Below are 23,598 nucleotides of genomic sequence, written 5' to 3' on the forward strand. Positions count from 1 at the left end.
GGACCACTTCCGCTGAGCCCTGGCCTGGAAACTGAATGAAGTGGCGCCATTGCTGGCCTCCCCTGGTCCCTGGCCTCGTGCATCCTCCATTATGGCTCCTTGATTAATATTTTTAGGTTCCTTCGGGAGCTCTTCATTTGCCATGATTGGACACCTGATTCTTTGCTGCTTGAAAGTGAGCACAGCTAACTCCTCGCGAAGGGTTGGTTTTTAATTTAAGGAAATTTAGGACACCTGTGTGTGAATGCCCCCTGATTTTCAAAGAAATGAGTGGTTGCGTCAAAATCAAGCTTCCATTTGTAGAAAATCACATGTTGCCAAATTCCCTCATCAAGAACGCTTTATTAAGTGACTAATTGTGGGCCACAGTGGTGGGCACTTAACAAAGACCATGGCAATGAACCTCCCTGAACTGGAACCTTCAATTAAGGGAGATTTTGTTTTTTATTTTTGAACTCCGCTTTCTGAAAGGCAAAAAATCGCAAGATGTGGTAGCAAGGATTTATTCCAGAAATTAACTTCCAGGCCACCATCCGTCCAGTCTCTACATCTTCCGCATCTATAATTATAGTAGCAGGAGAGAGTGATGAGCCTCAGGGCACTGCAAGATCCTAAATCAAAGATTAAATTATATTAACTCTACTCAGGCTGGAAAGTGATCAGATGTGTTTGAAAAACCTTTATAACAGGCTTTGTGATAATGAGAGTTGAAACAAAGTTTCTGTCTGATCCTCTATTAACCCTTTAATTAAACTCCCCCACGTATCCTCTTCCTCGTCATCCAGGTGACCCGGGCTTTGCCCAACGTCCCTGTCTTCTAGGCGATGATCCTCTAAGGCCAGCAGTAAAGCAAGCAGTATATCCCTGTGCAAATGGACAGGAAGACAATGACACTATGTGCTCTCCGAGGACAGGTGTCTTGGGGAAGGAGGGGGTGGGCAAGTTTGTTCTTGTTTTCAGCTCAGCAGTAGTAGGGAGGGAACTTCTGTCTAGGAGAGAGATGAGGCTGGAGTAGCTTGTGAGTGAGTGGTCAGTCTGGAAAGGCTTTCTGGAAGAGCTGGAATGTTAGGCATTTCTTGAGTAATAGGACAAGGAGGATCTGGCAGAATTGCGGGGCTGGAGGCCACCATGGGCGCATTGCAGCTGCTTTGAGAAGGTTTCCCAAGGACTAGAGAAGTCTGACGTGAGTGTCAGTGGCTGTTGCCGGAAGGAGCAGTCAGTCAGTTGGCATGACGTCTGGGTATTTGGATCTGAGGAGGAAGGAAGATACCAGAGAGCTGTAAGTGGGTGTTCTGGAGGACCTCTGGAGAAGTAGCCAGGGAGGGTAGGAGGCATTCCTGCAGGTGAGGGTCTAGAGTGGAAGTGAAGGGGACCTGTTCCCCTGTTCCTGTACCAAGGAAAGAGCTTTCATGAATCCATCAGAACATCGTCAGGGCAAAGACATTCTTTTTTTTTTTTTTTTAAAGATTTTATTTATTTAATTGACAGAGAGAGAGAGCTCATGAGTCGGCAGAGAGGCAGGCAGAGAGAGGAGGAAGCAGGCTCCCCACTGAGCAGAGAGCCCTGTGCAGGGCTCCATCCTAGGACCCTGAGATCATGACCTGAGCCAAAGGCAGAGGCTTTAACCCACTGAGCCACCCAGATGCCCCAGGGCAAAGACATTCTAACAAAATTGTGAACTCAAAGAAATGCGTGGCCTCTTCCCCTTGACTTTCTGGTCCCTAGGCCTTCCCTTTATTAAAACGGGGCAGGGGATTGGGGGAGAATCCGATACCAGTTGTGTGTTCTTTCCCCAAATCTGATTCTTTGACGTTTGGGAGCATGTTCAGGATTGCCTAAACTTGGCCTTATTTTTGTGTGTTTAATACTGTTTTTGTCTGTAGCACCCATTTTCCCATTCTTTGGAGGGCGCTCCATGCCTCCTTTGTCTTGGTGACTTCTGAGAACACAGTCTCTGCCCTCAGGGCTTTGGATCCTGGCCTGTGGCATGCTGGCAACAGAAATGTGTCATGAGGCAGGCTGTTGGCCTCCTTCTCACGGACCCCTTTTTATTAACTTCCCTTCCCTCAGGCGCCCCATCCATTTGAAGTCTTCTGTCTCTCAGCATTAAGTAGTAATTAATCTGTTTCTCCTACGTGGTAACCACTGTGATTGCTCGCTCTTGCTCTAGTGATACTCTTCAGCTCTAAAGCAACATTAATCTGACACGCTGCATTGCCCGTGACCAAAGGATGCACATGGCTTTATCTGTTGGGTACCTTAGCCCTGTATCTGCAGTGTAGGGGAAGTGGAGTCATTGTCGGGTGTTTTGAAATGTCTGAGGCGGCCAGCTTTCCTACCCCACATGTTACTTTGAGAGCCCCAGGTCCTTGGATAACCTAGACGGTGTTTGCCCATTTGTTGATTGTATCAGTGACCTTGACTGACTTTGCTAGGAAGGACTTTCAGTATGGAGCTGAAGAACCAGCCATTGCTGTAGGTCAGTCCACACTTGTCCTGTTCAGGGACAACCTCCTCCTCTCTTTTTTTTTTTTTTTTTAAAGACTTCTAGAGAAGTTTCACAACTTCTTAGATGTAACGATCCTATCAATCTTAAATTTACTGAAGACTTGATTGGAATTAACTCATAATTTAAAACAACAAATAAAGTGTTGAGGGTATAATATTGTATAAAAATAAGATGATGAGAGATTGGTTTCAATTTCAGAAGGTAGCTTCTATTGTTTGCTTTGTTTTTTGGATTTTAAGTTGTTGACAGAGATAACAGGGGAATATAGTTGTGAATAAAAAATCTAGACAGTGGAGATGGAGGGTAAAATGTGAAAGTTCCCCTCTCCACCCTATGTCCCTTACTGAGTCTGATATATATTCTTTACAGTGTGATAAATATTCTTCCAAATCTTTTTTTTTAAATAATTTCTATGCATATATTCACACCAATATAGATTTTTTTCTGACAGAAATAGAATCATACAGAACATATTGTTCAACAACTTGATTTTAAAGGGGTGATTTACCTCACTATTTTTTTAGGCTTAATTTTATGGCCATATCAGAACTGATTTGGTTATTTTATAGCTAGTTGGAACTGTAATTTGTGAAATCATTGGGGAGTAGTGAGCCTCATTCAATAGCTATATCACGGAATAATTTTGTCTTGCCGTATCAAGAGTCATAATATAAACACTACCCTTAAATTTTAATGTACTTAATGAAAAGAATCGACTTGTTTGTTCTGAGTATTTTCTCCCAAACACATACATTTAACAAATTAGGTACACACATATTTTGTTGACTGTTTTAGTTATAATTTTGAAATTATGTTGAATTCAAATGAAGCATATTTAAAACTTGTTAAGAGAATAACCATAAATATTGGGTTTGGTATCTAATTCAGTCAAGTTTCATATTTTTTCCTAGACTGGGGGGAAAATGAGGGAAGTTTTCCTGCATTTTCAATTCCCCAATGATTCTTCCATTTAGAACGAACTGGACTACCATAACTGCTGAGGTTACCGGCTACCAGACGTTTAAGACCCAAAAGAACACTTTTTTTCCCCTCTATCCCTGCGGAAGCAGCTATTTCTGTAAAAAAAGATTATCATTTCAAAGTGTTGGGTTACTTCTCAGGTTCACTGGTCTGACTTTCTTTCAATCCCTGGAAGCAAAAGCAGGTCTCTTGGATCGGTCACCTTTAGACCTGATTTTTAAAATAGTGCCCATTTTGGAGGGATGCTGGTTGGATTCATGTATCGTAGTCAACCCTTCTTCAGCATCGGGGTTTGACCTGCTCTTCCCCAACCGGAGACTGCTGTTCTGCTAGAAACCACTTACACGACTTTCCTAGGAAGACTTTTGATCTATTCATCCAGCAAATATTCAAGTGTGGACTCCAAGCAGCCCCTCATTCGGTTGCCTCCCATAACTAAGAATGGAAAGGTAAAATCGTGAGAAACATTTTAAAAAGTCACAGGATCTGTATTTTTAATCTTAATAAATAGAAAAATTAATTAATAACACTCTGACGTGGGGGAACTCTTTTCTGTCCCTGAGGTATGTCTTTTCTCTTACTGTTACTGAACATCTTTTCCTCCTGGTTTTTTTCAACTCTGCTTTAGCAGCTGTGAATTACATTTGCCCCCTCGGCCCCGACAATGGCCTCTGAAGGAGTAAGACATGAGTGCCACTGATTGGGGGCGACTGGGGTGGGTGGCCCCGCGAGCGCAAATTCTTTCTTTTGAAAATACACAAATATCCCAAGTCCTGGATACGTGGAATGTCCTTACTTACTGCTGCGGATATTGTCTGTCTCTGGGAATTGGGAATTTCATCCTCAGCTCTGAATTTCTAGGAAGCCAGAACAAAAGAAAAATAGAGCAATCACATACATCCCTTCATGGCGGAGGCGGCTTCCACACCAGGGTTTCTCCTGAGGACCCTTCATGTGGGGGCTGTGGTGGTGGTAAGCTCCATGTGTCTCCTGTCTTATACTCCTCCTCCCTACTTTCCTACAGAGTGGCTCCCCTCGGGGAGCCTTGTCGGGGCAGGCTGTGGGGACAGCTCAGGGCCCCCTCCAGTGTTGGGCCTGGGTTCCAGAAACTGTTGTGTCTCCTCAGGGTGGTCCAGGCTCTTCCAGGCCTGCACCTTGCCAGATGCTGTCCTCTGACCCAGGGCTGCTACCCCTAAGCATTCATCGATCATTGCTTCCCCTTTCTCCACCAGTCCCCCAAGTCACAGGTTCCAGGCAGGTTGGAAACTGTGCTGGGTGGGAGTCACCCCAGCTCCAAAGCTGGTGGCTGCTGCTCCCCAGAGCGTCTGGATGGAGCCCTCCTCCTCCCTGTAGGCAGCGCTTTTCCAAGGCCTTCCTGGTGTGCCTCATTGGATTTGTTCCGTGCTGGTTTTGTGTTGGCTGGGAGTTGGCTGGTCTTTTGGGGGTTCTGCTTCCCACATGGACACGTCGGTTAGATTATCAGAGATGGCATGTGGAGTCATTCTAGGCTTCTCCTGAATCTATACCACCCTTTAGGATGCTATTTAGAGATGATTTGCTAAATAGTGTCTTAAGGTCTTCTGATGTTTTAGTATCCAAGGAAGCATGCTGGACAGTGTTGCCATCTGTCTTCTAGTCTTCCATTACCAACAAGCAAGCTTGCATCTGAGTGCCCTGCCTAGCTCTTTCTTTGTCCCTGTGTCAGAATGGGCTGTGGCCCCCTGCTGGGGGTCCTGGTACCTTGCTGGCTGGAGGAACAGCATCTGAAGCTCCTTTCTCAAACGTATGATTCCAACCTTTCTGAGCAGCTCTCTACCCGCTGGTGAACTTCTGGAAGAGAGAAAGTAGATTAAGAACTCATGTGCCTCTGGGCTTGAATGTATTTGGAGAGAATCCTTAGGGATCTCCTGTGTAATCCTCTTCTCTTAAAGGGCAAGTGTTCTGGCCTGGGCTGCGGGAGTGGAGGGACTGGAGACCACCCCTCACAGAGCAGAGAGGGAGTCTGGTGTACGCAGCCTTTGTTTTAAAATGAAAACATGATGTAATACAAACATTTGCTTTTTCACTTTTGCCCCCCTCCCCCCATCACCACAGAAGAGCTGTAATTTTCCATATTTGGAATTTGGGGAGAGCCAGGCCTCCTTTGAGGACAAGGCCAGATTCAATCTATGCTTTGGGGGAAAGTAAGTGAATACGAGAGAGCCTTGAGGGCTGCGGTATTTATGGTGAGTCTGTGATTACTGCATGTGCCTCCTTGTCATAATTTATTCAGCAGCCCCCGATGTCCCAGAGCTGGTGCTGTGCCCATCAGTAATCTGACTCTTGTTTCCTTCTGCCTATTTTCCCTTTTGCAAATGTATAGGTCTTCAGCTTTAATCAAGTAGGCTTTTACTCTGTCATCTGTAACGGGAATGACTGAAGTCATGTGGAGGATTTTAAGTATCTAATCTCTTAAGACATTCAGAGCATAATCTCCTCCAACCCCGATCATCCTGCCTGCATCCGCGAGATTTGCGAGGTTCTGCAGAGGAGGCGGGATGGGGACTCTGGCATCCTTCGGAGGGTCCGGCCTCCTCCTTGCTGGCGACAGATCTTTGTTGGCTTTCGGCCTGGGGAGAGGGCCTGCTGATCGTTTGCCATGGCAAGAGCGTTCGAGATGCTCCGTGAATGTGACCAGCGTGTCAGTAAATCTCAGAGCCGGTGCAGAGGACGAGAGGCCAAACACGCAGGAAGATACCAGCCAAGTTCACCGATGTCTGAGCAGTGTGTCTGGGGCTGGCTCTCTCAGACAGGCTGCAAGATAGACAAGAGGCCTGTTGGTCAGTGCTGTTCACCGACATTTGTCATTATGTTATAGCAGGTCAATCAGAAAGATCAGGGGGTGCAGGTTCTACAGTTTTCATGTGCTTTGCTTAGAAATGGGACGTGACTTTGTGTGTGTGTCATTGATTAGACTAAATTGGATTACGGTCACTCTTCAACATGAGTGCCCGGTTTAGCACTTTTTTTTTTTTTTAAATTTAATTGACAGATCACAAGTAGGCAGAGAGGCAGGCAGAGAGAGAGGAAGAAGCCGACTCTCTGCTGAGCAGAGAGCCCGATGCGGGGCTTGATCCCAGGACCCTGAGATCATGACCTGAGTCAAAGGCAGAGGCTTTAACCCACTGAGCCAGCAGGCGCCCCTTACAGTCACTCTTCAGATTGTCATTTCTTGCTGTGCTGTTTTCAACACTTTCGGTGGTTAGCTCAGGTTCTCGCTGTCAGAAGTGTCTTCCTGGAAAGGAGTTTGGTGAATATTCCCGCAGTGCAGACTTTGGTACTCTCTTTCCATATGATGGTAAAATCCCTAAAAATGGAGACTAATGAGGATTAGTTTAAAATTAGAAAAATGTTTGAATTACCAAATATTTTCCAAGAACTTCACTGTTATTACTTTTAAGTAAATACTGTAACTCAAACGAGGCTAATAGAGCGCCTAATAAAAGATCCTTGGGGATCCTGCTTCAGGAGAGAAATAAGAATGATTTGCAATTAGCGTACCAATTGTTTATGTAAATGGAGTTTCTGAAAAACTGGATTGTGCATGAAAACAGTTTGTTCTCTTAAGTATTTTAAGTAGTCCCTGTGAAACCCTGTGTATGTTCGCTGCCGGTAGACTCTGTATGGTATACAGACCTTTTTCGCGAAGACCTAATTCAACCCTATTAGCAATATCAGAACTCCCAAGTTAGTCAAGGCCTTGATCTTACCCTCCCCCCACCCCCATGCTGCTGCAGCACCTGCGCTTACCTATCTTAACATGAATCAGTAAGTTGAGCAAATATCTGATCTTTTCTGCCACGTGCTTGGCAGTGTGTTATATAGAAAAGACAACGATCACCATCCTTGTGTAGCTTTATAGGCTAGCAAGGAAGTCAAGCAGTCCACAAATAAACACACATATTGTTAATTATAGGAACGAAGCTAGACAGTATGTTACTTTGTAATGCACGGTCTAATGCATTAGACTGTAAGCCCCATGAGCACAGGGACTCTGTGGGTGTTGTCAGCCACGGTGTCCCAAGCCCTTCCTAGCCTGTTGCCTGGCATGGAGGAGATACTAGATTGAGTTGTGCAATATTGCCCCATTTGTAGGTCAGCAACAGTTGAATATCAGCAGTGTCATAAGGTTCAACGTAATAGCTCTTCAGTCAATATGTATTGAATTTTGAATATGTATTATAATCCGCTGAGCTCTTAGAGTACGCTGCATTTAACACAGTTCTCGTTAGCCAAGGAGATGACCGCTATGGTACTGGAGAAGGAACTCTGAAATTTCCAGGAGCCAAAACTCGCGGCCCTGTGATGTCAGGTAGTACGTGTTTTGTGGTACGTGTGTTTTCTGTGCAGTTCTTGGCATATTTCCCAGCCTCAGGTGGAGGCACGTGTATCTGGGGCCCAGAGTGCTATCTGTGGCCCAGAGACCAGAAGAAAGTGCTGGAAAGCTGAGATGAAGACAAAGATCTGAGCAGGGTTGCCCAAGAGGAATGAGGGATGAGAGCCCCATCGGGGCAACCGAAGGGGCCATCTCTTTAGTCCAGAGGAAAGGGAATGCTTGCATTTCCAGCCCAGACCTCACGCGGTCTCATAGTCAACAGATCCATGTGTGCCCACAAAGTGCTTGGTGACTCGCTAAGCACTGATAGCCCTCATTGTGAGCTTCATTTGTGCCTGCCAGGTTGTGGGCTGGTCTTGTAGATCACGGGCCCATTGGAGGCAAGAGTTGAACTGAGGAGAAGGCCCAGCTGGGCCCTGCTGGGAGAAGCCCAGGGCTCTGGCCCGTGGCCTACTCCCTATCCAGGGAACTGGGAGTTGGGCCCAGCCTAGGGCTGGGACCAGAGCTTCCCAGACCTCCTCTGCTGAGTACTTTTTTTGCATCTGATTGGATTTATTGGCCCTCTTTCCGGTTTCTCTGCACAAATGTCCAATTGTGCCACTCCATTGTAATGCTCACTATTTTCTCACACCCACAGGATAATTTCTAGTTTGGCTCAATGGCACAGCTCGCTGTTGAGCGTCTTATGTGCCAGCACAGGATGGGGGTGGCGAGTTCGGAAAACACAAATGTGTTTTGTTGGTCCCAGCCTATGGCAGACCCTTGGTTACCTCCACAACAGCTGTTCTGTTCTTGACGGCAGAGCTCTCTTTTGGTTTCAAAGTCATGTCTCTCTTCCGGTACCCCTCAAGGAAAAGTGACCCCACCTCTGGCTCCAGAGTAAAAGCTGACCAATCTAAGCCAGTTATGGAGACCCGAAGTTTAGACGTGAGTGAGTGACAGAGTCGTTCGTGGCCAGTGAGATACGAGGAGAAGATCGCTGTGGTGATTCTAGGAAAAATGTCTTCTCTTAGAAACATAGAAGTAGGACAGCTCCTTCCACTAGAGTCTTGGAGACAAGGCAGCCATCATGTCACCATGAGGAAAGTAAAGCTGTTAAGCCGTTAGAGGGAGAGGATCCAGAGCCACTGAACGCTGAGCAGGTCGAGCTCCGTACTTCCTGTCTTCTCTGTTTCAGCCAGTTGAGTTGGTGTTTTCTGCTACTTATAGTCGAAGGCCACCTGTATTAGACACTCCCTCAGAGGAGCAGGACGTAGGATTTATTCATAACAGTACAGTTCAGCTGATCATCAGAAGGCACTCTCTTCAGAGCCAGTGCTGAGCCCTCGGGTAAGCCAGAAAGGAGGGAGCTAAGTCCATGGGTAGGCAAAGCTGGAGCAAGGCAACTGTGTTTGGACTGGATCCTGAGGTGGGATTAGGATTTGTGTGGGAAGAGCAGAAGGGCATTCCGGGCAGCGGATGGCATGAGCAGGCCTGCAGGGACAGGAGTGGACGTGGCACTGCTGGAGAACAGTTGAGATTATGTCCTGACTAATGCCACAGTCAGATTCTAGAGCATGGCCAGCTGCAAGCTCAGAAGGTGACCCTTGACCCATGCAGTGGAGAGAGGGTTGGGAGCAGGGAAGAAGCTGGGAAAGGGGACCTTGAGGGATAAGGGGAGGCAGCCATGTACCAGGCTGGTCAGAAGGGGAGATGGGAAAAGCCAAATGGAATAATTCAGTTCCAGGTGGTGAGATGCGAGGTAAAAGTGGTAGGCAGGGGAGGAAGATAGCAGAGGAAAATGGGAAAGGAATAAAATAACTGCTGAGAGAAGGCTTGATTGAATGTGGCGCAAAGGGGAAGTCTAGAAGCTGCCTCCAAGTGTCTGGGTGTATGGCTTGGGAAATGACATAAAATGGAAATTTGAAAGAGGGGATCGAGTTTAGGACGATGCTGTCTGGTCTCTGTCACCGGGCTTTTGAGGTGATGATGGAAGATCTAAGCAACGGGACCTTGAATTCTTCTCAAAATACGGGTTAGGCCTTGGGAATGAGAGACCGGGACTTAGGATGATGTGGCCGAGATAACACAGATCTGTACACACTCCTCCAGGTTCGCAGTGTTGCGGGGTCAGTGAGATGGGTGAGGAAGTAACAGGCGTCATCTCCTGGGGAAGGAAGGCAGCTAAGAGCTGGTACTCCTGCATTTCTTCCCTTCCCAGCCCCCCCCCCCACCCTCCCACCCAGCTGGAACATGCTTGGTACTGAGGGGCAGGGACCGTGCGTGTGGCCACGAGGGGAGGAGGGCCTCCTCCCAGCATCAGACTTCACTCGCTCTGCCTTTGGCTGGGAGAGCGTCATGGAAGCTAGATCTGCTGTTGTAATGGGGTGGCATTGCTAACTGCTGTTTGTGTAGGATCCAGTTGCTATGGGGTCTTCACGTTACATTTTTTTTTTTTTTAAGATTTTATTTATTTGACAGAGAGAGAGAGTGTAAAAGCACAAGCAGGAGGAGGGGCAGAGGGAGAGGGAGTGGCAGGCTCCCCGCTGAGCGGGACCCTGAGATCATGACCTGAGCCTAAGGTGGATGTCTGTCCCAGCCGTCCAGGCGCCCCTTCAGGTTACACTTTAACACCTCCTCCTGCCATGGTTTGCTCAGAGGTCTGTGTTGAGTGGGCTGCCCCTCCTTCTCCCTCTGGGGCTCTTCGGTGTTCTTGCAGGGCGAGTCCACTCCTTGCTCCTGTCCCCCAAGGCTGTTTAGCTTCCCAGGATAGGGGCTCCCTGCTCAGGAGCGGTGTTGGGGAGACGGCTGCTCTCTCCACAGATTCCAGAAATGTCAAGTGGCTGGTATCCACTGGCGACCAGCTTGAGTGTCTCAGTCATCAGTGGAACTGGACTTGGAGCTTCAGGGAGAAGTTCCAGACCTCCAGCTTAGACCCAGCACAAGGTGCTTTTTAATCTTTCCTGTTCTCCAAAGAGGGGAAGTGTGTCTTTTCTTCAAGGCTCAGGAGCGTGGAGCGAGGCCCCTGGACGAGGCCAGTCTTTGTTGCAGCCCGGAACACACTGGGCCTGGCTGACTCCCATTATTTTCCTCAGGGCAGGGGCTGGGAGGCAGGGCTGGGAGGCATCTGGGATCTGGTTTTCATCAGGCATCGAGTAAAAGTGCAGATGCCCAATCTGATCTCGCTTTAAACAAAGCAGAGTTAGTTGCAGGGGAAGGGCTTTTGTGAGGCGCCTCTCCTGCTCTGGGTGTGATCTCTGGGGTGTCCTGTTTCTCGTCTCACTGAAAACTTTGAGCCCACAAATATCCAGAGGAAAGCCCTTGAGGCAGGGGTGGGGGTGGGGCCGGAGAGCCACCATGGACTCCTTGGACCCTACCCCCTAGAAGTTTCCAGCTTCTCCTGAATTTGAAAACTTAAAGGCATGAAAGGGCCATCTCTCTGTTTTTTAAAAAAATTTTTCCTCGTCTTCCAGCAACACAGAAGTGTCATAAATATCTGTCGGTGCCATTCTGTTCCTGGGCAGCCACTCTTGCTTTCCCCTTTGCTCTCCCTGCTTCCTCTGACAGGCCTTGGAGGTCCAAGTGTCATCCCAGGAGGAAGATGACACTGAAGCCATCTGTCAGCCTGGCCTTTCCCTTGTCCATCTGTCCTTCCAGTCATCCTTCCATCTGTGCACCCAGCCAACATTCAATAAGCATTTGTTACTGAGCCAGCAGTAGGATTTGGGGCAAGCTACTTAACCCTTCTAAGCTCCCATTTATTTCCTCTTCTGTAAAACAATAGGAGCCACTCATGGGGGTTAGTGTCACAATGGAATGGGGCCCAGGGAGGAGAGCGCCTGAGCGCCCGCCATGTGCCGGGGCCTGGTCCGTGCTCAGGAAACTGTACTTGGCGCTCAGGGCCTGGGCGCCTCCCTGGTCAGCTGACCGGCTGCAGGTTGCCTTGGATGCCGGTGGCCATTTGGAGATTGGATTTAGGCCACAGTACATAGTTGCCAGGCCATAAATGCAGGACCTTTGGACCCCACTGTCGCATTCCTTGGGATATCTTGCTGCTCTTGTCCCAATCTTGGCGGGGCCGCTGCGGCTGGGCTCCAGAAGTCTCCGGGCCTTGACGTCATTTGAGGTTGAGAGCGTGGGCCACTTTGAGGGGGGGTTCCTCAGCCCGCTGACGGGGCTGCACTGCCTGGGTCTCACCTGCCCACGTGCCTCACCTTTTCTCGCCGCCTGTCACACCTCTGCCTCTGAATGTTGCCTTTCTACGATACGTGAGCCATTTTCCTCTCCAGCCCTCTCCATCTGCTCGAGCTCCTGCTCCCCTCGGGGCTCCTGTTCTCTTGCCTGTTCTTTAGGGTTTCCTTCATATTGCTCGTTTTCCGGGACTTTGAGGGAGCCGCGTCGATGTCATCTCACGTAGCATGCTGGGTTTTAGGGAAAGAACCTGGGTGGGTGTTTGAGTGTCGGGGAGCTGCAGAGTATCTGATTAGAAGGTCCTGGGAAGTGAGCTGTTTGTCGCCGGATGGCATGCCAGGAAGGGTTTGGGGAGAGCCGGGAGGAGGCATATGCTGTCAGCTACCAGGCTTGCCTGCCGGTGGCAGTGGCTCAGGACCGGAGGCGCCCCCGTTGGCTCCCCTGCCTTCCCTTGTCATCCCAGCTTCCTCGTCGTCCTCCTCTGTTTCTGCACTGACCGCTCACTCCTGCCTCTGGCAGCCTTGGCGTCCTGTACGTGCTCTGACGTGGCCCCTCTCTGCCTCATTCCTACTCTCCTCAGTGACTTGAGGAAATTCTCGCCTTCACTCTGTATGAACCCAAAACGAACCCTGCCTCGGCTGGTAAGTGTATTGTGCTGGGAGGGACTTCTCCAGTACAGTGAGACACCGAAGAGCTGGCACCGTTCACTTCCAAGCCTTTTACGGTTCCTCGAAGTCCTGCAGACCTGTCCTTTCTTTGACCCCAGCCCACAGAGGCTTCTAGCTCCTTCTGAAGAGAACGATAAATAATGGCATGTACCCAGAAGCCAGGCAGAGGAATGCACTGTCCTGGCGCCTGGGGAAAGGGCCGGGGAGTGGCCGAAGCTGGTGTTCCAGGTCACAGAGCCCCAGGGTTCAAGCAGCAGTGGGAACAGGCTGCAGTGGGTTATGAAGGAGACTTTGTCCTGCTCCAGCTCGGCTCTGTGTTTAAGCCGGGGACGGGAGATGATGCAGTTGTGGGCAGGCTCTTGCTGCACGACCTCTTATTAAGGTGGAGGAAATGAGAGGCCTGGAGGCCCCAGCCAGGCTGGCCTTGTGCAAAATGGTCCACAGAGGTCGGGCCCTCGCCACCCTCTCCGTGCTGGCCTCCGTCTTCCCTCCAGCCCCATAAGTGGCTGCAGCTGCAAGCTTCCTTCCACCCGCCGTGCCCCATTTGGGCTGTAGGCCCCCATCCTTGTCTGGCTGGGCCCAGCTTTTGTCCCTTGCTCTCCCCAGGAGTTCAGTACTTGACCGAGTCCTCTGGCTCATCCTTGACCCTGGTTGACTGCGGGGTTTACCGCACCGGTAGCGTGGGTCCTTTGCATCCAGGAGGGAAGCAGAAGCAGACATCAGTTGAACTCCCATGTCAGTCCAGGCTCTGTGCGTTCTCTGACCTCATCCCTATGGTTTCAGGTCTGAGGACTGTCACACAGCCCCCTGTCCAGATCGAGCATCCCTACAGTTTCAGGTCTGAGGACTGTCACACAGCCCCCTCTCCAGATCAGATAGTCAGGGCACAGCAGGGTCCTGTGACTTCTCCAAGTCACGGCCAGCAGGGGCCCCTTCCTGCTAAGGAAGAGGAACTGAGTAATGTTCTAATCACTTTATTGTGGTGTTATTAATGTATAGCAGAATTAAGTGTCGAATATGCTGTTCTCTGTGTGCTGACAGATGCAAACGTTCATGTAAACCACCGTCACAACCGAATAGAGAGCTTTCCTGTCACCCTAGAAAGTCCCCTCCTCACACCACCAGGCGCAGTGGCCCCGGGCCTGGTTTCTGTTACCACAGTGTTGCCCTGGCTGGAGCGTGGGCCATGCAGAATCCCACAGTCTGGAGCCTTTTGAATCTGGCTTCTCTCCTTCCGCATTACGCTTTTCCAGTTCATTCACGTGGTTGTACAGATGTACTTTAGTTTTTTGCTGAGTAGTATTCCGTGCTACGGACAGATCACAGTGCATGATGAACAAAATGTCCCGTGGGCGGACATTTGGGTTGTTTCCAGTTTGGGGTGATCATAAATAAAGCTGCTGTTTCACGTGTGAGTCTCTGTGAGGATACAGGCTTTCATTCGTCTTGGGTAAATTCCAGGAGCGGGATTGCTGGGTCCTACGGCGGCGAGAGTACCTGTAACCTTATAGGAAACTGCCAGATTGTCTCCCCAGGTGACTGTGCCACCCCACATGCCCACTGGCAGCGAGTGAGGGGGACCTGACACCACTGACTTCTAGACTGGGGTCTTTCTGGTCACCCAGCCTGTAGGGTCACTAGCTGCTGTGATGTAAATTACTTCATAATCATAGTAATCTGCCCTGAGTTCATGCTTTCTCTTTATTTTTCTTTTGCCTTTTAAGGAGTTGTTTGCTTTTAAATTTATTCAGATCAGTGAGCCAATTCCAAAAACCCCAGAACCATTTTAGAAGACACGTATTTAAGACTCGGTTCTTCTAGAACCATGCTAGGTACAAAAATCACTATCAGATAGGGTCTCCTAAGAAAAAAACCTGTAAGTACTTACAACATGAACGTGTATGTGTGTATGCATGCGTATGTGGATATGTACATGTACACATAGATATGAATGTGTGTGATGTTCACACAGGCACACACATAAAGAGATTTAAATTTTGGAATGATTCTTGCGGTTGTGGGGTTGGCAAGTTTGAAGTCTCTAGGGCAGGCCCACATACTGGAAATGCAGCAGGATTTTACCCTGTGGTCTGAGGCTTGATTTTTTTCTTTACTAGGATGACTTTCATTTTCCCTCTTGAAGATTTCAGCCGAGTAGCTGAGAGCCACCCATGTTCTCAAGGGTTAGATCCTCTAAATTCCACGGTTCTTGGATGTGTTTGGTTCCATCACTGGCTGCTGTGGTGGCAGGTTATAGTAACAAGTTACTGAGCCCGCCTTTTTAATGCAGGATTTCTGGAAAAGTTGTCATGTTTGGAGCCAGATGAGGTCCTAGAAAAGTAGAGAGGTTTTCTCCATGTGGCCCTCAGCCACTCAGGGCAGCCTCCTTTTCTGACCACTGCCCCCACCCAGACGTCCTCCTTTGCTGGCTTTTTTTGCTCCCGTCACCTCTGTTGGTAATTTGAAGTCTGTCCTCAGCAGGTGTCCAGTAACTGCAGTTTCTAGTACTTTCCAGGGAGATCCCTGATGTTTTGATGGCCCCAAATGGACAGGCCCGCTGTCCCATTACAGCGGCCCTGGTGATGAGAGAAGGAGTTTGAGGAGCATGTGGTTCGCTTGGGTTCACTTTTCTCTTTATTTGTGGTGGCATTTCCTGTGTGGGGACCGCCGACAGGTGTTCTTGGGCAGGGGTCTGGATGAAGGAAGCATGGGTCCTCTGCTCTAAGGCATTGGTGTCACGGGGTGGGGGGCCGCTGAGCCCAGAAGTGGCCCTGAAACACCGGTGGCTGAGTGATCTCACCAAATCTGGCCCCGGGTTTGGGGAGGACAGAGGTGAGCTTGGGAGCCTGCCTGGTAGGCTGAAGAAAGTCCTGCACTTAGAATGGGAAACCATGCTTTGGAACCCTTTCCCTGACTTCTGCTAACGTGATGACATTGGGTGAAGCATCAGACCTTTCTGGACTTCAGCTCCCTCACTGAGGAGTGGGAACAATGGTCTGCATTGCCCAGAGGGTTGGCCGGTCAGCCACACTGTCCACAGGAAAGCTTCTTGTGCGTGCACATGGCATCATAAGACTTGGCCTTGGCCTTGGCCATCATCCCAAGAGAGGCCAAGTTCATAGCAGGAAGCTACCTCCACCTCCTGTCCTTTGGGATCCACTGTCCCTGGAGCCCCTGGAGGATAAGGCATGAGTAGGTGTGACTGGGGCAGGTTGGCCCTGGGTCGGGTCTGCTGAGAAGGGCTGCCCTCTGAGCACGGGGCAAGGAAAGTTCCTGCTTGCTCCCACAGACTGACAGTAATAAATGCACAAAAGGAAACAGAGCCATTGATGAGTGTCCAGGCGTCAAGGACACAAAGGACTGTCAGGGGAGTGAGTCAAGGCCCCTGAAGGTCACATGACGAATGTCCATCCCACATGGAATTTCTCGGTGACCCAGGGGTGTGAATACAAAAGTAGCTGGAGTCTAACACAGAGACGAGTGGGTCTTTAGGAGGGGGCAGCCTTGTGGGAGAGCCAAGAGCACTGATCTGGGAATCCGGAGACCTGCATTCTCTAAGCCCCTTTGTCAGGAACTAGCCATGTGACCTTGCACGGGGTGACCTCTGTTTCCTTTTCTGTGAACACGGGGGCAAGACGGCATGACCCCGCTCCAGAGTTTTCACACAGCATTTGGCGAATGAGGCCCTCCAACCCCAGTACCTCTCGCTATTCACCCTGTGCTTTTCGGACCAAGACGTGCCAGCCGCCTCTGTCACTGCTGGGTGGTCAATCCCTGTGGTTAATGAAGACTGCTTTGGGGCAGAGGGGGAGGGGGAGGGGAGGCTGCTGGGGAAGGTGGGGGATGCGGGTTCTGAGGTGGGATGGTTTTAGGCAGCAAAATGCAGAGAAACCCGAAAGTGACTTCGCTAAGCAGTTTTTGCCGTGGGCTTGCCAGCAGGTGGCCCTGGTGGCCCCCCACTGCCATCTGCCATCCTGAGTTCCCCTGGCCAGCAGGTGGTGATTGGTGGTGGCATGGAGGAGCCTATGTCCCTGAGGGGCTCTTCTTGCTGCCCCTCACCCTTGGGCTCAGGAGACCTCTTCCCAGACAGCCCGCATCTCTGGCTCGAAATCACTGGCTCTGATTCTGGTTGAGGCTTTTCTTTCCCATGTTAAAAAAAAATAATAATTTGAGAGAGAGAGAATGAGAGGGAAGGAAAGAGAGTATGAGTCATGGGAAGCTCAGCTCCCGCTGGGCTGGGAGCCGGATGTGGGACTCAAACCCAGGACCCTGAGCTCATGACCTGAGCTGAAGGCAGACGCTTCAACGCCTGAGCGCCCCCAGGTGCCTTTTTTCATTTTCTTACCCACTTGAGTGAATGTGCTTCTTCCTCCCCATGTGACAGGAGTTTTGAGCCTTCTCCCTGGTCAAGTTTTGCTCTGTCCCAAATCCCACTCTCTGTTTCTTTGAGGTTGACCTTTCTCATCCCAGGCCTGGAGCCCTGCCCCTTAAGCAGGGCGACTCAGGTCCTCCCAGCTGTAGCTGCTTGGAGGCATCCAGAATTCCAAGATTAGTCCTCAGGACTGCAGAAGCACGCAATATGAGCTCTTACCCTTAGGGAGGCCACCCCAGACGTCAAAAACGGAAGCCTGAGGGCCAGTTTCTTGTCATTCTAAAGTTTTCCTTGTCGTAGATAATTCTTCCTCATATTAAAAAGCACATTTTGGAGCATGAAAACAAATGAAATGTGCTGTATTTCAAAGGAAAACTTGATGGAACAACGCCTTCATCCTTCATCCATGTAGCGCTCTGTCAGCCAAGGCAGTGTGGTGCAGGGTCATCACGAACATCGCGTGAATATGTTTCCTCACTTTCCTGACTTAAATCATACTAACACGATTCAAAAAGACCTTCTCCTGGCTTCCCTTTGTCCTCTGCTGCCCTTTCCACTCTACGCTCTGCCTGCTCTGAGGGCTGCCCTCTGCTGTGACCCCTGCTCTTGTTCTTTGAGCATTCTTTGGCCCGGATACTTTTACTGCTTTTCTTTAGTCTAATTCTGTGTGGCAGAAAACTGTGAGTATATCCCCAAGTGGAGAGAATAGGATCACGAGCCCCCATGCACCCCTCACCCAGTTCCAGCCATTATCAGCCCATCCCCAGCCTCGTTTTATCTGCACTTGCTCCCTTTCTTACCCTGCCTGTATTATTTTCCAGAGAACCCCAGAAGCAGTTATGATTTGTTGTGGAGAACTCTTGGCTGTTAGGCCATTTTTTTTTTTTTTTTAAAGATTTTATTTATTTGTCAGAGAGAGAGGGAGCGAGAGCGAGCACAGGCAGACAGAATGGTAGGCAGAGACAGAGGGAGAAGCAGGCTCCCTGCCGAGCGAGGAGCCCAATGTGGGACTCGATCCCAGGACACTGGGATCATGACCTGAGCCGAAGGCAGCTGCTTAACCCACTGAGCCACCCAGGCGTCCCTGTTAGGCCATGTTTATTAGTAATTTGCATTTGCATTCAAAATTCATCTTCAGAATAACAAGGAGGTAGCATCTTGTCCCCATCCGATTGGTGAAAATATAATGGTCAGACCATGCCAGGGAGTTAACAAGCACCTAAGACAGAAAGAACACTTAACCCTGACCTTGGGAATACAAATTGGCATCCCAGGGTAGCAGAGCCATTTGGGCCATGCGCAGCATGACCGGAGATCCCCTCAGATGAAGGGTTACAGGGATATTTATTGTAGTGAAGAGTTGGGAACCACTAAAAGTTCATCAACAGGCAAATGAATAGATAAATTATGATCTATCTATCTATATATACAGTGAACGTTCATGCAAGGGACTGTGATATACAGCATTAGGAATGAACATGCTGGAGTGACACAGGCCAACAGAGATTACCCTCAACAATGGTCCAGTGAACATGACACAAACTGCATGCCGTGGTGCCGTCATAAACAGTTTGGAAATGTGCAAAGACTGTACTGAAGCATAAAAACATACAGGAGTGGTAAACGCTGAGGGCAGGATGTTGTTTTGGGGGGGATGGAGCCGTGGGATAGGGAGCTGGGAAATTCGAACTTGGGCAGCGTCTGTGAGGCTTATTTTCTTGGAAAAAAGAATTTTAAGCAAGTGCGACAAAATATCAGGATTTGACAGTCCTCAATAGGCATGGCTGTTTATTATTCTGTATACTCTTCTGTAGGTTTCCAAGGCTTCCTCATTCAAAAATTAAATTCAAGGAATGTGTAATTATTTTTCATCTTGTGAGCTGGAGATGGCCACTGTGCTCACGTGATGTCGTAAGCGTCCAGACTGAAGCTAAGACACTCATCCAGTCCTGAGAAAGTGCGTATTTTGTCAACTGATGACAGAAGGTCACGGATCCCCCTAAATTTTTTTTTCCAGAAAGTTATATTGACAGGGAAAGCCAAGTAACGAAACCCTAATGGTTTACTTAACAGGGTATAGAAGATTCAATGACTTTGAATTTTCCCCTTTTGGAGAAGGTAGGAACAGGGTGGAGGGAGGGGTGAAGGGGGACCCCTTCCCTCCCTATATGTAGTCTGGTCCTAGATGTGGTTTCCTCCCTCTTACCTGCGGTTGGTGAAAACCTGAGGCTTGCACTGGGGTAGGACAGATGGGCTCGGAGAAAGTAAGATTTTTGTAACAAGGCCTGGGTGACTGGATGTACGCAGGATGAAGGGCCCATCTTTCCCAAAACACAGACCATGCAGACCTGGTCCCTACTTGTCCGTTGTCACCAGGGTTCATAGTGTCCTTGCCAGGGCCCGCAGCAGTCCTCTCGGTGAACTCACCCTTTGTTCTCTGGCCTCGCCTGGGCCCTGTCCTCGTGTGTGGATGAGTGCCTCCCCACACTGGTCCCTGGGCTGTGTGCCCAACTCCTGCTCATCTCCCGAGACTGAGATCAAGAAGACCTCCATGAGACGCCCTCCCTGAGTCCCCAGGCTGACACCCACCGCGGCCCTGGCACAGATAGCTCCTCAGCGGGTTGGTGCTTCATTCCAGGCCTTTACTGGACAGTGATGCCGGTGGAATGGTTCAGAGCACAGACTCCCATGTGGCCTGGGGCAGATGACTTAAGCTCCTGGCTCAGCATTCATCTGTGGACAGGGAGGAGAAAAGCACCCGCCTCACGTTGTTGCTGTGGGGATTACCTGTGCCACACATGAGGCATCCAGAGCAGGGCCTGGCAAGACCCAGTGCTGAGAATCGCTGGCTCCTCCCTCCTCCTGTCTTCCTTCTACCTTCCCTCCTTCCTCTTCCTTTGTGCTCACCATTGTTCGCCCACCAACGTGGGGGGATGGAAGACATTGTAAGCAGAGCCTGTCCGTGGGATTGACGAAAGGCAGGCTTGTTGGGGGTGGGGGTGGCGGGGGTGGGGAGGCTAATTCTGGAAGGACTTGGGGGAGATCGGAGGGATGGGGGAGTGGGCCGGGAATTTGGACACCTTGATGACCAAGAGGAGGTGTTGAGACAAGAAGGGACTGGCAGAGTGGAGCCAATAGAATTTCTTTAAATTTATTTGTATTTTTTAAGTGTGGAATGGCTTAGGCTTTGGCATCGTATTCCATTTGTTGAGCATGCCTATTGCACGGGCCAGCAGGAGGTGGGGTGACGTGATGCGCCTATGGGCAGGACAGGCGCGCGGGAGTCTTGTGCCCAAGCACTGCGTTCAGAGTTCGCTGGGCGCATTAGGGTGTTGTGGGATTCTGTCCTTGACCTTTCTGCATTTTTCCAGTGAGTTTTGATAAAGGTGGAGGTCACACTCATTTAAAGCCATTTAAAGGACTTTAAAACGAGAAGAGACAGCAGGCAGGTTGGTTGGTGGGGAAGATAAAAAGCCAGGCAGACGGATGGGCTGCCTTCTGCTAGCATGGAATGGGGATGAAGGCAAGGTTTGGAATCCAGCTACCCAAGTGTGAGAGGGGGAGGCTGTGGGCGGGGTGGCAGGTTGGGTAGCTGGCAGGCGTCAGCCATGTGACAGGGCCCCCGGACGAAGCCATCTTGTCTGCACTGGAAGAAATTTGGTGTCCAGAACCAGGGTGCTGGTGTCCTTCCTCTGTGCCGGTCACGCCACAGGTGGGGGATGGCGTGAGGTTGTGGGCAACACATCTGGAGGCACAGAGGCAACCTGGAGCCTGTTTGTGAGAAACGGGGAAGAGAACTGAACCCTTGTCACGCATGCAGCCATGGAAGGTCTCGGGCTTTTCTGCCTGGGGAGGAGAAGCCGCAGAGCATCTAGACGGCAGGTTCCTTGAGCGTCAGGATGGTTGCTGGGCATCTCTCTGTAGTTTTCATTATTGTTTCAGTGTTCAGTGCCTAGAATGTGCTCAGTTACTACCCAGTGAATGGGTAAATAAGAGACTGAGCTCAGCCTGTGTCCAGGACCCCTGCACCCAAGTTCAGTTCCAAGTAAAGAAGAGCGTTAACAGCTTCCTGACCCGAGCTGCCACCCGTGGAGTTGAGCCGCAGGGGTGGGGAGTCGGTAGCTGCACGGGCCCCAAGAATTATTCTTTACATCCCTGAGTCAGGACCTAGTGTGGAGGGAAGGAAAAGGAGTGGGTACAAATCTGTGATGGCTGAGGGTGGCCAGGAACAAGTAGATTTGTAAATGAATCTGTTGGCAACTTAGAAACGCACCCCCTCCTCCCCAAACAATGCTTTTTATAATTTCTGGTTAAAATGCCCTAATTTGAAATAACACTGAGTAGAATTTAAGTTAATAGTGTGAATCGCAGTCCCATTTGCTCAGCTTCATGGCCCAGATCCGCAGAGCCATTTGTCACAGTTTGTTTTAAAGCCAGGAAGAAAAATACTCCTGGCCACTGTCCAGAACTCCTCGTGGAGATGCTGCCTTTGGAACATGGAAGCGGTGGGTGGCTCCAGAAAGCTGGGGTGGGGCAGAAGGAGGGCCAGGGGCGGGGAGGCAAGAGACGGGGTTCCACCTGCCCTCACTGGCTTGCGGGTGACCTTGGCTGAGTCATGCAACCTCTCTCAGTCCCTGGTGCCTGGTGGAGAGGAGCCTCGGCCGACCACACCTTCTCCAGGTCAGTGAGCTTTCCTCCTTTCATTCATTGAGCTAATACTTCGAGCTCCTCTGGTACCAGGGACTATTCTAAGAGCAGCACCAACGCTTTCCTAGTTTTAAGACCTAGGATGCGCAGAACGGCATCCTCCGTACTAGAGAGCAGCGTTTCTTCCAGGCGTAAGAGCCATGGGCATGCAGACTGCTGTGAGCTCTGGAGAAGTCATCAGCAGGCTTCCTCCTGGTGTGCTTGAGGCCGGAGAGGGCGCAAGAAGGGCCAACTCTGAAGTGCATGAAATCGGGCTGTGGAGATTTGGAGAGCTGAACAGATGCCCTTCAGAGCGCCTCTGAGTGTGCAAGGAGCCGGAAAACGGGTGTGCGGAAGGTGGTTTTGGAGAGGGGTTGTCTGCACAGCAGGGACTCACTTCAGCTGGCGGGGGGGGGTGGTGGGGGGAACTGAGGCACCCGGGGGGAAGGTTGTTCTTTGGAGTGGAGGTGCACTGGGAATGAGGATTCTGGGAGAATCAGTGCGTGATTCGTCCCGCGCATGTCCTGGGCACCTGCCGCGGAAGCCCAGAGGGGCTCACAGAGCTGGGTTATGATGGGGCCCTGACTTCGGCTGCCCGGAGGCCTGCAAAGCAGATGGGTCTGGAAATGTCCCTCCATGGTGCAGCCAGGGGCACACCGCACAAGAGGGGGTGGGCTTTCAGGAGGGACTCAGAGTGGGCTGGGTGTGGGGCAGAGAAAGAGCCATTCCAGGGAAGGGCTTTGAAGTCCTCGGACTTCTTCTTGTGGGTGGAAGCAGAAACCCCATCACCAGGCATTGGTCATTGGATTCTTAGAACCATGGGGGATCTATGATTCAGTGCCCAAAAAAGAGGGTGGCCATCCCAGTGTTCGAGACTGAGAATTCTTTGTGCTTAAGCTGCCATCAGCCTTTTCTGGCACACCATGGGTGGAAAACAAAAAATAGTCCTTCCTGCTCTGCGTGTGGGGATTGGGCGAGATAAGGGCTGGGCGGCAGCCGTGGGCCAGGTGCGGAGGGTGGCCGGTGGATGGAGATGTGGCTGCAGGAGGGGGCCTGGGAGGGGCTGGCCGTGACTGGGAGTAAACAGGATTTTGGGGCGGTCCCTGGGCCCTCCACAGGCTGTCCACAGTCGAGGGAGGAGAGAAGAGTGAGGACCACTCTGTGCCAGGAAGAGAGCCAGGGAAGGCAGACATTAGTGGAGATTGTTTTGGAGGAATAGTCAAATATGCACAGATACAATGAATTTATTTAAACAAATTTCTGGAATTGACAGCTTGACTCAAGGGCTCACCAAGCTCTGTGCCTTAAAACCAGTGGGTGGGAGCCTGAAGTGAGTTTGGGATGGGGTCTAGACCCTGGGGACTCTGTTGTGGAGAGGCAGTTATCCATTACCTAGGGCTTTTCAACCAGCCACCCTAATCTTAGTGGCTTACGAGAATAATCCTTTTATTCTCTCTCAAGGAATCCTGTAGGCTAGGACTTCAGGAAGGGTTTGGCTGTGTTCCTCCCTTGGTGTCTTTCCTGCCGCTGCATGGAGCTGTTGGCTGGGACCCCAGCTGGTGGAGCAGTGTGGGGAGGGGTGGGGACGCAGCATCTCTTTCTCTTCCTGTGGTCACTCCTGGGGGCTGGCCTGGCTTCCTCAGGGTATGGCCGGTTCAGTGCCCTCAGGCTGCTCCCAGGGTGCCCAGGGCTCCGAGGGAACGAGGCACCGGGGAGAGCCAGGAGGAAGCCTTTCATGACCTAGCCTTGAGGTCACTTGTGTCCCTGCTGCTGAAGTCATAAGCCTGCCCAGGTCCAAGGGGGAGGACCCAGATCCATCTCTCCATGGGAGCCGTGG

General features: G+C 50.4%; 1 protein-coding gene across 3 annotated transcripts in view; it reads left to right on the forward strand.

The window, feature by feature from the left end:
* The window catches only part of IGSF3 (immunoglobulin superfamily member 3), a 94,600-nt gene that overhangs the window by 7,287 nt on the left and 63,715 nt on the right, over positions 1-23,598 (forward strand). For 2 of the 3 annotated variants that reach the window (XM_013045042.2, XM_013045044.2), the window contains exon 1: positions 21,557-21,755. The exons of the other annotated variant lie outside the window; for it this stretch is intronic. In XM_013045042.2, coding sequence (XP_012900496.1) covers positions 21,572-21,755 — 184 coding nt within the window. In that variant the 5' untranslated portion in view covers positions 21,557-21,571. Of the gene's footprint in view, positions 1-21,556; positions 21,756-23,598 lie in introns of those variants that run through there. 3 annotated transcript variants of the gene reach the window in all.

The sequence above is a fragment of the Mustela putorius genome, unplaced genomic scaffold (assembly GCF_011764305.1).
Source record: "Mustela putorius furo isolate JIRA1106 unplaced genomic scaffold, ASM1176430v1.1 tig00000585_pilon_pilon_pilon, whole genome shotgun sequence".
Lineage (NCBI taxonomy): Eukaryota > Metazoa > Chordata > Mammalia > Carnivora > Mustelidae > Mustela > Mustela putorius.